The sequence below is a fragment of the Biomphalaria glabrata genome, chromosome 3 (assembly GCF_947242115.1).
Source record: "Biomphalaria glabrata chromosome 3, xgBioGlab47.1, whole genome shotgun sequence".
Lineage (NCBI taxonomy): Eukaryota > Metazoa > Mollusca > Gastropoda > Planorbidae > Biomphalaria > Biomphalaria glabrata.
The window spans coordinates 23,113,978-23,129,016 of NC_074713.1; the positions used below are offsets into that span (position 1 = coordinate 23,113,978).

A 15,039-nucleotide genomic window follows, 5' to 3' on the forward strand; every position below is an offset into this window, starting at 1 on the left:
GCAAATGGTCTTTAAAAACTATTTCCCAGATTTAAACAAAATATTGAATGGATAAGAAATCCATTTCACATGAAGACAACATCCATGCCAGAAGTTTGTCGTCTGCTGAATAAGAGTAGATCGTTTGGATCAGTCATGTCATTCTATTTATAAGAGATCTAGAGGGTCTAGACTAACAATAATCAATCTGTGCCATTACAAATGTTTTTACCAATTGTTTTTGTTTACCGCAATTTCATGCTTTTAACTTCCTCACTACTCTATGATCGTATCACTCGTCTGGACCAGTTGGGAAGGGGGGGGGGTAAAAAGAAAGGGGAACCTGGTGAAAGCCATTTATAAAACAAATAATGTGAACGACCTGAACTCGAACTCGAGGGTTAAAGCCTCATCCGCCTCCTTAAGACAAGAAGCACTTTGCCAGGGAATTGTTTGTGAAAATAGAAGTTTCATAGCTATCTATTGTTATCTATTGTTAGTTTCAAACATTTTCTCTCTACAAAGTATAAAGGGGACTAATTCAACGTATATCACCGCATCAGTCAGGTACATTTTCTTTCCTTTGCTCAAGATACCAAAAAATACCAATAGTTAATTAACTAATTGTTTATTTTTTTATTTATTCTTGTGTTGTCAGGTAAAAGAAATAATTTCATCTTAATCCGAGATTGAGACAGGGAAAAAATAACGTGTACAAACTTTTTACCAGACAGACAGAGTGAGTTCATATAGGCTAAGGTTTGTAAAAAAAAAAAAATACAAATAAACGCCACACGAAGACTGACTCGGACGTTACAACTATAACATCTCCATATATCTTGATAGTTTCATCGCTCCAGATGTTCAAATCTTAGACGCCAGCTTTAAGCCGCCTGCTGTTTCAACTGTGTAGATTTAAATAAAACTAAACTAACAAAGCTAGCATTAACATAAATTTATATATTTTATGCATAAATTTCAATTCGGAAAAAAACAAAAGATTTAGCTTTAATATTTCGTTTTGTGTGTATGTGTGTGGTATTGTTTGCTAACTAAAAAATGAAACGAATCATTTTAAAAGGTGACAGATTTAACGAAAGCGTTGTTTGATACTTTGAATCAATTGAAAATTACAAACATTGAAGGCGAATTATTTTCAAAGTCTATAGAATTAGACTAGCAGCGTTGTATTCTGGGAGTCTTTGTCCCAGCAGACGAGATACCTAATTTGGTATGAAATGCAGCCAATGGAGTGTACTCAGCATTGGGTTGACAACTCCGGACTAATCGTATCGCGCCCGGAAGATAAACTGAAGCGGCCCTAATGAATACAGCAGAAACAATTTCGGGATTCGCCAAATATTGAGGCATTCAAGGTCCATAACCCTGTTTTAGGAGAGGGGCAGACAACTCTCACCGTTGTTCTCGCGCACGGCGATTGTTTCTTCCGTGACAAATAAAGACATGCATATTGATACAATCACCTGGAGCGGATGTCTGCGAGATAGAAAGAAAAAAAGGGGGAACATGGGGGAGGGGGGTGGAAAAGATGTTATATTCAAAAGAAAAGTGTGTGTGGGGGGGGGGGGATAAAAATCACAAATACAGGAATAAACATCGACAAGAAAAAAAAAAGTGGACTAAAGACGTGAAGTTCTTGACAGATCAGAATCGTCTGCTAGTATGGAATGACCAGTACGCCAGGCAGGTTGAAAAATGGCGAAGAGTTTTAACACTAGTGAATGAAACAGTGTTTGTGGACTTTCGCAAGTTTCAATTTTGTTTGGATTTGTACATCATTTCAATACGAAAACCAGCTCGGACATTGTTACCACTTATTATTTTTTGAACAAATAACAACAAATAGAAGAGTAGCAGTAGACGTTAGTGGCGACAGAGTTTTCCTTTGAACAAGATTTGGTCACACTTTTAAGTTAAGGTAAATTTTATAACACATTCTATTAATCTATTCTATCTTTGTGTAATAACGACATTATAGATGTACGTGTGTATGTATGTCTAGATCTAAAACAAAATGAACTAACGACACCACTTGATACAAATAAAATATACTTTTAGCAATTTAAACCAATCTGACACTAGATCTGACACCTAATCTGACACCACTTTTGACACCATGTCCTGTTGTAACAGATAAGTAAATAAAATACAGTAAACATTAATTAATAATAACAATAATAATAACAGAGACTTTGTGTTTATACAAGTAGACATAGAAGATTATCATTTTATTTCGTCACATCCTTTCAAGTACTTTCTCACAACAAATTCACAACATATTAGCACAGGCTCAGTATATTTTTATAAACTCACTGTGTCTGTCTGGTAAAAATGTGTACACCTTATTATTTCTCACATACCCAATTTAAAACTTGGCACACATATTTATTTGCATAGACAAGACATGAATCCATTCAAAACAATTAACCAAGTAGACAATTAATTACTGGTAATTAATAACTTTGTTTGATACCAAAAAAAAAAATGACAATTAATCCTTCAGTATTCACAAATAGAGTTAAATATGTAGGATCAAGTTGAAACTTTAAATAATTATTTATTGTATCTTAAAAACATGAATTAATTTTAAAAAATTACCAATTAATAAATTACTTATTGGTAATTAACTTTTTTTGTTTGATATCAAATAAGGAAAATAACTTCTACATCATTGAAAGATATAGTTATAAGTGCGTAGTTCTTTCCCCTAGATAAGCTTTTTGTTTTAAGGGTTTTTAAAAATATTTTGCTTGTTCTTTAATCTTATTTTCTAAACACTCATGAGGAGGGGGCGGGGGGAGGAACCCTTCAACTCAAGAAAACAGATTCAAAATGCAGTCTTATGATTTATAACAAACGAATATTCACGTTTGACCTGTAGTAACGTGATTCAATTTTGAATTACTTCTGGGCAGAAGACTAAAAAGTAAAGTGGCAATAATCAATAAATAAGCAATAATAAACAAATACAAAAACATAGTCTAACACAAATATAAAAAAAAAAAGATCTATGTTAGGACAAATTCGTACAAGTGCTCCTTCTTCCCTAATGGTATTAAGCATGGAACTGGTTGCATGAATAAACAAGACAATCCAACGACTTTCCAGAGTTTTGGTCTCTAACATGCACGACTAGATGAACACATGAATAGGCGTAGGGCGTAATGAACTTCTCTTTTGGATATGTCAGTTATTTATGTCATTCATAAGACAGTGTAAGATGATTTTGAGGAGCTTTTTCAAGTTCGAGTAGCTCAACTGAGCAACAAGATTTGATTGGAGGAGAGTGTCAGGCTTTAAACGCGAAAGTTAATTGTTACAAATGACAGATGAGCTATGGGTCTCTCGAAAGGAAACTCAACAGCTAAGTCGACTTGTTTTTTTTTTTAATATAGATCAACTCTTTGCCTATATATATATATTATATATATACCAGCTAGCCAGATATTACCAGTATAGGTGTGTGTATGTGTGTGTAAATATAAATATATAAACAAAAAGAGAGAGAGAGAGAGAAAGGAGAAGAGATTGATAGAAAGATAAATCCAGACAGACAGGCAGGCAAACAGGAAGATAGACAGAGATAGATAGATAGATAAATAGATAGATATAGATATAGATAGATAGATAGATAGATAGATAGATAGATAGATAGATAGATAGATAGATAGATATAGATAGATAGATAGATATAGGTAGATAGATAGATAGATAGATAGATAGATAGATAGATAGATAGATAGATAGATAGATAGATAGATATAGATAGTTAGATAGTTAGATAGATAGATATAGGTAGATAGATAGATAGATAGATAGATAGATAGATAGATAGATAGATAGATAGATAGATAGGTAGATAGATAGATAGATAGATAGATAGATAGATAGATAGATAGATAGATAAATAGATAGATATAGATAGATAGATAGATATAGGTAGATAGATAGATAGATAGATAGATAGATAGATAGATAGATAGATAGATAGATAGATAGAAAGATATATATATAGATAGATAAATAGATAAATAGATAGATATAGATAGATATAGATAGATATAGATAGATATAGATAGATAGATAGATAGATATAGATAGATAGATAGATAGATTAGATAGATAAATAGATAAATAGATAAATAGATAAATAGATAAATAGATAAATAGATAGATAGATAGATAGATTAGATAGATAAATAGATAAATAGATAGATAGATAGATAGATAGATAGATAGATAGATAGATAGATAGATAGATAGATAGATAGATAGATAGATAGATAGATAGATAGATAGATAGATAGATATGTAATTCTTAAAACATAATTTGTCGCTTTTGATTTTAGTATTTCAACAAAATACGTCCAATGGCCCAAGCGTACAGTTTGATTGTGCTGTTTGCTCAGCTTTGTCTGTCCAAGTCAGTGGAACGAGGATTCGTCTACTGCCCAGCGTACCCCTGCTCCTGCGAGTCAAGAGACGGCGCCCTGATCATAAACTGTATGAGCCTGTACCTCTCTGCTTTGCCCAAATTTTTGTCGTTTGACGGACGTATCAAGGAGTTGTCATTAAGGTAATTCACTCAGTCAGGATCAGTTCTATTGTCGTTTGACGGACGTATCAAGGAGTTGTCAGTAAGGTAATTCACTCAGTCAGGATCAGTTCTAGTTTCAAACATTTCAGTTTGAAAGTAATTAGATCTATTTTCAGTTCAATTTTTACCTTCTGACTGAGCTTGGCTTCCGACAGAACCGTGTTCGGGATTCGGAAATCTGAGTCCACTTTAATTAAAGAAAGTAAAGGCGGTTGGTCATTGTGCTGGCCACCCTCGTTAACTCTTGACCATAGAAACAGATTATCTTTACAGCATCTGTCCTATAGGGAGGCGCGATGGCTGAGTGGTAAAGCGCTTGGCTTCTGAACCGGGAGTCCCGGGTTCGAATCAGAAACAGATGACCTTTACATCCTCTGCCCTATAGACCACAAGGTCTGCAAGGGGAACTTACTTATCTGCCCTATAGACCACAAGGTCTGCAAGGGGAACTTACTTATCTGTCCTATAGACCACTAGGTCTGCAAGGGGAACTTACTTATCTGCTCTATAGACCACAAGGTCTTCAAGGGGAACTTACTTATCTGCTCTATAGACCACTAGGTCTGAAAGGGGAACTTACTTATCTGCTCTATAGACCACTAGGTCTGAAAGGGGAACTTACTTATCTGCTCTATAGACCACTAGGTCTGAAAGGGGAACTTACTTATCTGCTCTATAGACCAGGTCTGAAAGGGGAACTTACTTATCTGTCCTATAGACCACTAGGTCTGCAAGGGGAACTTACTTATCTGCTCTATAGACCACAAGGTCTGCAAGGGGAACTTACTTATCTGCTCTATAGACCACTAGGTCTGAAAGGGGAACTTACTTATCTGCTCTATAGACCACTAGGTCTGAAAGGGGAACTTACTTATCTGCTCTATAGACCACTAGGTCTGCAAGGGGAACTTACTTATCTGCTCTATAGACCACAAGGTCTGCAAGGGGAACTTACTTATCTGCCCTATAGACCACTAGGTCTGCAAGGGGAACTTACTTATCTGCTCTATAGACCACAAGGTCTGCAAGGGGAACTTACTTATCTGCTCTATAGACCACTAGGTCTTCAAGGGGAACTTACTTATCTGCTCTATAGACCACTAGGTCTTCAAGGGGAACTTACTTATCTGCTCTATAGACCACTAGGTCTTCAAGGGGAACTTATTTATCTGCTCTATAGACCACTAGGTCTGAAAGGGGAACTTACTTATCTGCTCTATAGACCACTAGGTCTTCAAGGGGAACTTACTTATCTGCTCTATAGACCACTAGGTCTCAAAGGGGAACTTACTTATCTGTCCTGTAGACCACAAAGTCTGAAAGGGGAACTTACTTATCTGTCCTGTAGACCACAAAGTCTAAAAGGGGATTTTACTTATCTGTCCTGTAGACCACAAAGTCTAAAAGGGGATTTTACTTATCTGTCCTGTAGACCACAAAGTCTAAAAGGGGAACTTACTTATCTGTCCTGTAGACCACAAAGTCTAAAAGGGGAACTTACTTATCTGTCCTGTAGACCACAAAGTCTAAAAGGGGAACTTACTTATCTGTCCTATATGTTACAAGGTCTGAAAGGGTACTTTACTTATTTTCTTTTAATTAGTAATGAGGGAGACAACTATGAGTGTACCAATCTGATTGTATTTCTGTTTTAAGCTTTGATATGATATACTCTGTTAGAAATGATTGGTTATTACGAATTCTTTAAAAAAAAAAAAGACAAAATAATGTTCTTTTTCAATCTGGTTAAATTTGTATTTACTTATTCAAATATCTTGACAAATTGTATCAGGAGTTGTTTTTTTAAAACAGGTTTAACAATATCAGAACTATTCCACCCAATGGTTTCCAAGGACTTCACATTGAGAGACTCGATCTACTGGATAATGCTGTGACAACGATCAACGACGATGCTTTCATGGGGCTAGAAAACTCACTGAAAGCTTTGTCCTTGCAGCTTTACGCATATGACGGTCTGCCAACTAAGGCTTTGTCCAAATTAACTCACTTGAAAAGTCTGCAAGTCATAGGCTGCAAGCAACTAGAATTGGACAGTGCGCTTTTCAAAAATCTGGTCAACCTCGAAACTCTTCATTTGATTGGCTGTAGAACCACCGCAATCAAGTCAGGTGCTTTTACGTCACTTCCGAAGCTGAAGAGCCTCGTTCTTTCAAGCAACGCGCTTCGATTTGAAGATTTACAAGAGCTGAATGTTCTTCATCATCTGACAGAGTTAGATCTTTCCAACAACAATATTCAAATGCTGGACAATCAGGCATTCTCTAAGCTCTCCAAACTTCGCTATTTAAATTTGGCCAACAATAAAATGACGCAAGCAGCGGGAGGGGCGTTTTATAATTTAGATTTTACACTGGAAGAGCTCAACCTGCAAGACAATTTTCTGAAGGAAGACGCGCTGAAATCTTTGCGCTATATGAAGTCTATACGAGTTCTTGATCTTAGTTCCAATAACATTTCAAGAATTCAGGAAGAAGACTTTATGGCTTTAAGATATCTAACGTCACTTAATCTTGCTGACAATGATATAAAATTCCTAGAGAAGAGGAGCCTAATCGGGGTCGCATCTTCTCTGGTCAGTTTGGATTTAAGCGGGAACCCTTTGGAAACTATTGAAGGTGGTGTATTTGCTGAATTCAGCAGGTTAGAAAGTTTAAACTTTAACAAAACGCTAGTCGGTAGCGCACTAAGGCATGACACATTTAATGGCGCCAAGAAGACGCTCAAACATCTACACGCGAGTTACTCGGGGGTCACTTCCACACAAGTCGCCTCTCTGTCTACCTTACACCATTTGACCGAACTGGATCTAAGCCTAAACAAGATTGGTCGAGTTGACTTCCAGGTTATTTCTGCGTGGCGTCACCTGAAGTTTGCCAACTTTTCTCACAATAACATCTCAGAGTTTCTTACAGGACCGCTGTCCAATGTAAACTCATCTCTGAAAGCGCTGGACATTTCTAATAACCATATTGAGGTCATCCCAGATTGCGTATTCTTTCTGCTAAAGGAGCTCACAGACGTAAAACTGGATAACAACCCACTGGCCTGCAATTGTAGTTCTTCCTGGCTGTTTAGATGGAGGCAAATAACGCAGTCCAGTTCCAGAGCGTGGTCCAGCAACTGGCAGTGCTCGCCTATCAACAGTTTGCCGAGAAGAATGTTTTCCGACCTAGAGTTCTCTGATCTGAACTGTTTGAATTCATCTTCAGAGGAGGCCCGTTGTTTGTTGGAGTACTTACCATGGGCAATGGAGAACGCGACCACGAAGCCTATTGCTCACGTCTCCATTACACCACCGTATTCCACGGACAAGATAATGTATTTTAACATCACACAGCCAAACCCTTCGTCCCTCCATGTTAAGTGGGCCACTCGGGTCAACGGGCTGATTGGAGGTTTTAAGGTTATGCTTACCCGCTGCAATGATTCGTCCGTGGTGGAAGCGGTCACAGTGTCGCCGGACACCACGCATTACACATTCTACCCTTTCGATCGCAACGTCCAGCAGGAGCTCTGCGTGGTGTTGCTGGCCGAGGACCTGTCCCACTTAGAGACCAAGTGCGAAGGAGTGTCCTCTCCGGTTATCAACATACGTGACGGCAAGTCGAAAGAACAGCACATGTACACGGTAGTCCATAATTCTTTTGTTCCCTTGCTGCTAATCTACATCTCTGGAAGCTTGGCGCTGGCCTTCATCATCGCTTGTCTCGTCTTGTGCGTGCGGAAAAACCTCAGCAAACCCGAGCCTACAAAAGACCCTTTTTTCTCGGGCTATCCTGCGTGGGTGGACCAACGCTCCTCTACGTCCAGCCTTCCGATCAGCCACGACCCACATTTGTTCTTGTTCGAGGAGCTAGGGTCACCCGAGCACAGAGACTTCCACACCCATAGCACATTGATCAGCAGCAGGGGCACTGCGAGTGGCAGACGCCTGCCTCCGTCATCAATGCGAGACTACTCCAACAATCAACTCAGTCGGCGCAACTCCAGGAGCCTGTCCGTCCCGTCCGTGCTCCACCTGTGTCCGTACGAATGCACCAACTTGAATTCCTTCGTATCAAAGCCGTCTTCCAATGAACTGCTGGCTGGAAGAGCGGAAATCAATGACGAGTTCTACTTTCACTTTTGAACATGGACTTCAAAAATCACTTTGACTTTTGGCTTGCACCGAGTGACGATGCAGGAAATGAAAGTTATCTGCTCTTCTTAATCATCGGCTACTGGCAAGTCACGAGATAATGCAGATCATCAATCGGTAAAAAAAAAATGATATTTTACTGGAAATGAGTCCTCTGTTAAAACTTGCCATTTATGCAAACTATGCTAAATGATTTCCATATCATTTTTTATCTGTCTGTCTCTCACTCTCTCTTTCAATATTACACGGTAATAAAAATAAATAAATAAACTCGTATATGGTACCGCCGTCTTTCAGTAGTCTAATACTACTATCAATGAACTGCGTGTTTATCATCCTATTACTTAACAATGACCAATCATAAACCAATTATGCATGGTTATCTTTTTTTTAAAAATTAAAATAGCATTATTATATTAACTATTTTCCCACCACATAGGCCCTAAGCCTTGCAAATAAAGGGAAGTAACCATTAATTAGCAGACTACATTTCTACTTTGAAACGATTCTATAGAAGTTTAGGGAGACAAGTATTACTGAAACCAAATATCCCAAAATACAAGTGAAAAACAAATCTCAATTTTCATCTTTGTTCATTGACTATAGCAGCACACTGATACATGGGCAATTACTCCTACACACGTAGGCTACATTCATTCACTCAATTCACACACATTCACACAAAGACGCCGTTGGAAAGACAGAATCTAAAAACAAATGATTGGCAATTTAAAGCTTTCCCTCGGCTACGTCTTCAGTTACATCAGTGTATTTTATAGACGGATTTAAAAAATCAAATCTAAATTCTTATTGTTAAATTGTCTATTTACTTTTTTTTCTGTTATAAATATGAACGAGCGATGTCAGTAAATGATCATTAAGCCGTCATTACGAGGAGTGACATTTTTTAAAACTATTGCCTTACTTTGTATTTCATTATTACGTTTAACTGACGATGTTATCGCATTGATACTGTTCATGTTGGACAGCTTTAAGATTTCTGTGTCTGGTATGTGGTCAGACCACCTAAAGTATAGCTAAGATGTTACTCTCTACTTTCTTTATTACTGAAATGGTATGTGGTCGGACCACCTTAAGTATAGCTAAGATGTTACTCTCTACTTTCTTTATTACTGAAATGGTATGTGGTCGGACCACCTTAAGTATAGCTAAGATGTTACTCTCTACTTTCTTTATTACTGAAATGGTATGTGGTCGGACCACCTTAAGTATAGCTAAGATGTTACTCTCTACTTTCTTTATTACTGAAATGGTATGTGGTCGGACCACCTTAAGTATAGCTAAGATGTTACTCTCTACTTTCTTTATTACTGAAATGGTATGTGGTCGGACCACCTTAAGTATAGCTAAGATGTTACTCTCTACTTTCTTTATTACTGAAATGGTATGTGGTCGGACCACCTTAAGTATAGCTAAGATGTTACTCTCTACTTTCTTTATTACTGAAATGGTATGTGGTCGGACCACCTTAAGTATAGCTAAGATGTTACTCTCTACTTTCTTTATTACTGAAATGGTATGTGGTCGGACCACCTTAAGTATAGCTAAGATGTTACTCTCTACTTTCTTTATTACTGAAATGCTACTAGAAATGTTGAATGTGAATGTTTCTTTCATAGCACTAGTAGATCTACATCTGGGCTAAACCCTTATTCAACCCTACTAACACAGCAGCACCATCTCCAGCACTCTAGAAAGGGGGGGGGCTACTATATAGACGTGATCCACCGAGACCATGCGTTATAGAAAGCCTTCACACTGACCTGTTACGTCGCATCCTGTGGGCCAATATTCGTTGCCACGTCACAGGTCTGTAGACCTACGATTGGTCTCGGCTCCAAACGTTGTTTGTAAAATTGTTTGTTTTTGTAAAATGTTTCACATGTTTCGGATGTTCGTTATAGTTGAAGAGAATCTACTTCCTAGTCCAAACCTCCCGCAGGACGACGGCCAGTGGGCAGGGTGTGAAACCTGGACCATGGAGACGACTGGACGACAGCGCGCACGTGCAGGCAGTCATTCGATACATTAAAAAAAAACCTAGTCTAAAACTTGTATCTTTGAGTTTAAGATGTTTTGATGTTTAGACATTCTTTTTAAAAGTGTTAACATGCAGATTAAGTCATCGCCTATTGAAGTGGACTTCCTTCTTAGAAGACCTAATACTTCTAACTATTCTCTACCTGAACACTAATAGATTTCAACTGAACACTAAAACGACTTTATCCATCTTGATAATTCAACAAAATATTCTTGGTATCCCTGTTATCCTCCATCCCTTTTCCCGAACTAGCACAGTTGTCCTACGAATAGCATTACTTCTTAACTGTCCCTAACTGGCCAGTGTTCGGGCGAGTTTTTTAAAAAGTAGTTGTAATATTTCAGAATTGTTTCAAAATGTGTTTCCAACATTTTTTATGTGAGAGAATCATTTCAGCTTGAGAGTAGGTCTAAAAGCAAAGGGAAAAAAAAGAGATATCTTAGTGGCGTAACAAAGTCCCAGCAGGCCTGGTTCAAGAATACGATGTCGGTCCTTTCAGCTAAAAAAAAAAAAACAACAAAAAACGAAACAAAAGTTAGATTTTTTTAAAATTGAATTATCAGGTACATGTGAAAAAGACATTTCAATAATACCACCTTTTTTCTCACTCTGTCTAGACATTATAAAGAAAACGTTAGGCATTCTATGCATTCTGTCAAATGTCAGATTTCGTGCGATGTCGGAAACAAATGCATTATATCTAGTTAATGGTATTTTTCTATTTGAAAAACAAAAATGGATGTATGGTTTTGAAACAAAAATAAAAGTTGACCTAGTGTATGGAATAAAACAAAATATTTAAAAACAAGTAGAAATTTTGTCTTCTTTGTAAAATGCCTTACATGTTTCGGATGTTCCTTCAGAGTTGTGGATAATTTACTTCCTAGTCGAAACCTCCCGCAGCATTACGGGGTTGGCAGCGGGCAAGGTATGAACCCTTGACCATCGAGAATTCCGAACGATATACCGCACGACCAGGCTGCCAGTCTTACATGTTCATTGCTATTTTCTGTTTGTGTCATTAAGTCTTAAGTCAAAGAACACTCAGAAAACAGGAAATGCAATTTACTTTTTGTGTCATTGTGTCTTAAGTCAAAGAACATTCAGGATACAAGAAAGTTTTTTTTTTAGTTTAAAGATTAAAATTCTAGATTATAACATTTTAATTTCAACATAATAGTCTTTCAACTAGACTTATCCTTTGACATAACTGACCAGAACATTTGAAATAACTGATCAGAACATTTGACATAGGCCTAACTGATCAGAACATTTGACATAGGCCTAACTGATAAGAACATTTGATAGAACTGGCCAGAACATTTGATAGTACTGACCAGAACATTTGATAGAACTGACCAGAACATTTGATAGAACTGACCATTTGATAGAACTGACCAGAACATTTGATAGAACTGACCAGAAGATTTCATAGAAACTAGATAATGTCAAGGACGCTAAATTAAACTTCAAAATTGCCAACTAAATAAAAGTTACAAAGAGAAGAGCTTGAGCTTGAAGAAGAGCTTGAAGAAGAGCTTACTTGAATACACTAAATTCAGCAGTTCAGTAAATATATACCATCCTATGTAGCGTCTTCTGTAGCGATGTAACATTCTTGTATTTTGTACACAAAATGTTGACCAATTCTATTTTGTCCACCATGTATGTAAATCTCCATAAGAATACATATACATCTATCTGCCTCCTGCCTCCGTGGGCCCTTAGGAACTTGTCAAGCCCCGCTTTCCGTTCTGTCATGTTTTGCTAGAGCTTGAAAACTTTACGGTAGCTGGAGTCAGCCCTCCACGGCGGGCCATGCAATGAAGTCGTTTACGTGAAGCACCAAACTGCTGGTAGACAAGTAAACTGCTGGTAGACAAGTAAACTGCTGGTAGACAAGTAAACTGCTGGTAGACAAGTAAACTGCTGGTAGACAAGTAAACTTCTGGTAGACAAGTAAACTGCTGGTAGACAAGTAAACTGCTGGTAGACAAGTAAACTGCTGGTAGACAAGTAAACTGCTGGTAGACAAGTAAACTGCTGGTAGACAAGTAAACCGCTGTAGGCGTATCAAGGCCAAACCTTGAAATAACCGCTTTGTGAACAATACTATATATATAACTGTTATTACAATACAGACTCATTCAACTTGAGATCAAATGAAATCAATGTAGCAGACTTTAGTAATAATATAATATGGTATTCTGAACCAAAAAACAAAACTAAAACAAATTAATTCCACTTATCTTATTCATGGTAAACCAGTAACACAGACTAACAAGGTTACAAAAGACAGTTTGTGTGGAAACACAAACTCAAAATCGGCCCCCGAAGAGGTCCATCCAGGCAGGCTTCAATATTTTCAGAAAGAACATCCAAATGAAATTATATCAAAGACAAATGAGAGATAAGAATGGAGAAAGAAGGTTAACAGATCTTGTGTAGTGCCCCAACGGTCCCGCAGATCAAGGGATAGGTGTAAGTGAATGTAAAGCTAGATGTGAACCTGGCCTAACTAGTTCCCCTTTTAGACCTTGCGGTCTAAAGGGCAGATGATGTAAAGTTCATCTGTTTTTTGTGGCCTACCTACGGTTAGCGAGGGTGTCATGTAGCCAGCACAACGACCAACCGCCTTTTCCCCAACTAATGTCAGGTACCCATCAGACCTGAGTGGACTCAGAGGCGCCCAAAGATTCCAAAGTTGAAAATTCCAGTCTTCACCAGGATTCGAACCCGGGACCCCCGGTTCGGAAGCCAAGCGCTTTACCGCTCAGCCACCGCGCTTCCCCTGGCCTAACTGATGTCTTATAATTGATCTAATTGTTTTAAAAAGGCTCAATCTCTTATTCGAATCCTCAAAAAAAAAAAAATAAATAAATTTCCGCACTAAACAAATGTTCAGAAAAATGAAGTTTATAAGATTACTATTCATTTTAAATTAGGTCTAACTTATAATGCATACTAATTAGCTTTTTCTCTTTAAAAAACTGCTTGCATAACTGATTTTAAAAATTAGATTTTTCGCTTTCAGAAAAAAAAAAGTAGCCGTTGCATCAGAACTTTGAATGGTCTAAAATATTGTGATGTCGGATTTTCAATATCTTTTCTAGATTACGAGATCTAAACGGGACGGACGGACAGACGGACAGACGGACAGATGGTCAGACGGACAGACGGACAGACATTTCGCACAAAACTAATAGCGTCTTTTCCCCTTTCGGGGGCCGCTAAAAAAAGCAAAATACTTAGGTGCTATAATAAATGAAAAACTGTCATGGAATCCCCATATTGATGAAAGTATAAAAAAACAACAACAAAGCATTAGGGTTTATTATAACAAATTTCTATAAATCAAATAAGAACATAAAACTAAAATGTTATTTAACCTTGGTTAGGCCAATAATGGAAATGGGACACCTCAACTCAAGAAAACATTAAGTGGAACAGACACAAAATAGAACAGTAAGATTCATAACAAACGAATATTCACATTTGACTACAGTAACACCTTAAGTAAAATCACTAAATTTAGAAAGCCTTCAGGATAGAAGACTCAAAAGTAAAGTAGCAATAATACATAAAACACTGAACCATAATCTTCAAATACAAAAACAAAATCTAATAAAATACTCAGAAAGACACAAAGATAAAGGCACATTCCTCGTCCCATATGCTAGGACAAATTTGTACAAACGCTTCCCTAGTGCCATTAGAGCATGGATTGGGTTGCCTGAGCTAGCCAGGAAAACCAGTGACTTAGCAGAATTTAGGTCATTGGTTAATATTTAATATGCATAACCATGGCTTTTTTTTTTTTTTTGGTGACGGTACGCACCGGTACAGCGTAGCGGTACCTTTTTCAATGTGGGGGAAAATATTACTTTTCTTGTATTTTAACTTTTATTATTAATTTATTAGTAGTTAAAAGTTAGACAATTCATCACTGAGTACCGGCACTGTGCATAACTAAATGCATGACGCGTAGGACGTAATCTTTTTTTTTTTGAACTAACGTCTGTATTATATAAGATAAGATAACTCTCTACAAAAATACATCTTTTCAGTGTGGCGTTCTGGAGTCGTCTGTCCCACCTAAGACCGCTAATGCCGCTTATCTTGCATCATTCCCACTGCCAAGCTAACCTCTCCCACCCTCACCATAGAAACACACACACTCCATAACATATTGCCCAATGAGATGTACTAACACATAATACA

General features: G+C 37.5%; 1 protein-coding gene across 1 annotated transcript; it reads left to right on the top strand.

Annotated features, from left to right (window-relative positions):
* The first annotated feature begins 1,655 nt into the window (after nucleotides 1–1,655).
* LOC106062562 (insulin-like growth factor-binding protein complex acid labile subunit) lies at nucleotides 1,656–9,794 on the top strand. Its single transcript, XM_056022788.1, has 3 exons — nucleotides 1,656–1,918; nucleotides 4,350–4,576; nucleotides 6,410–9,794. The coding sequence occupies exons 2-3, from the start codon at nucleotides 4,371–4,373 to the stop codon at nucleotides 8,745–8,747; spliced, it is 2,544 nt and encodes an 847-aa protein (XP_055878763.1). The 5' UTR covers nucleotides 1,656–1,918; nucleotides 4,350–4,370; the 3' UTR covers nucleotides 8,748–9,794.
* The last annotated feature ends 5,245 nt before the right edge of the window (nucleotides 9,795–15,039 follow it).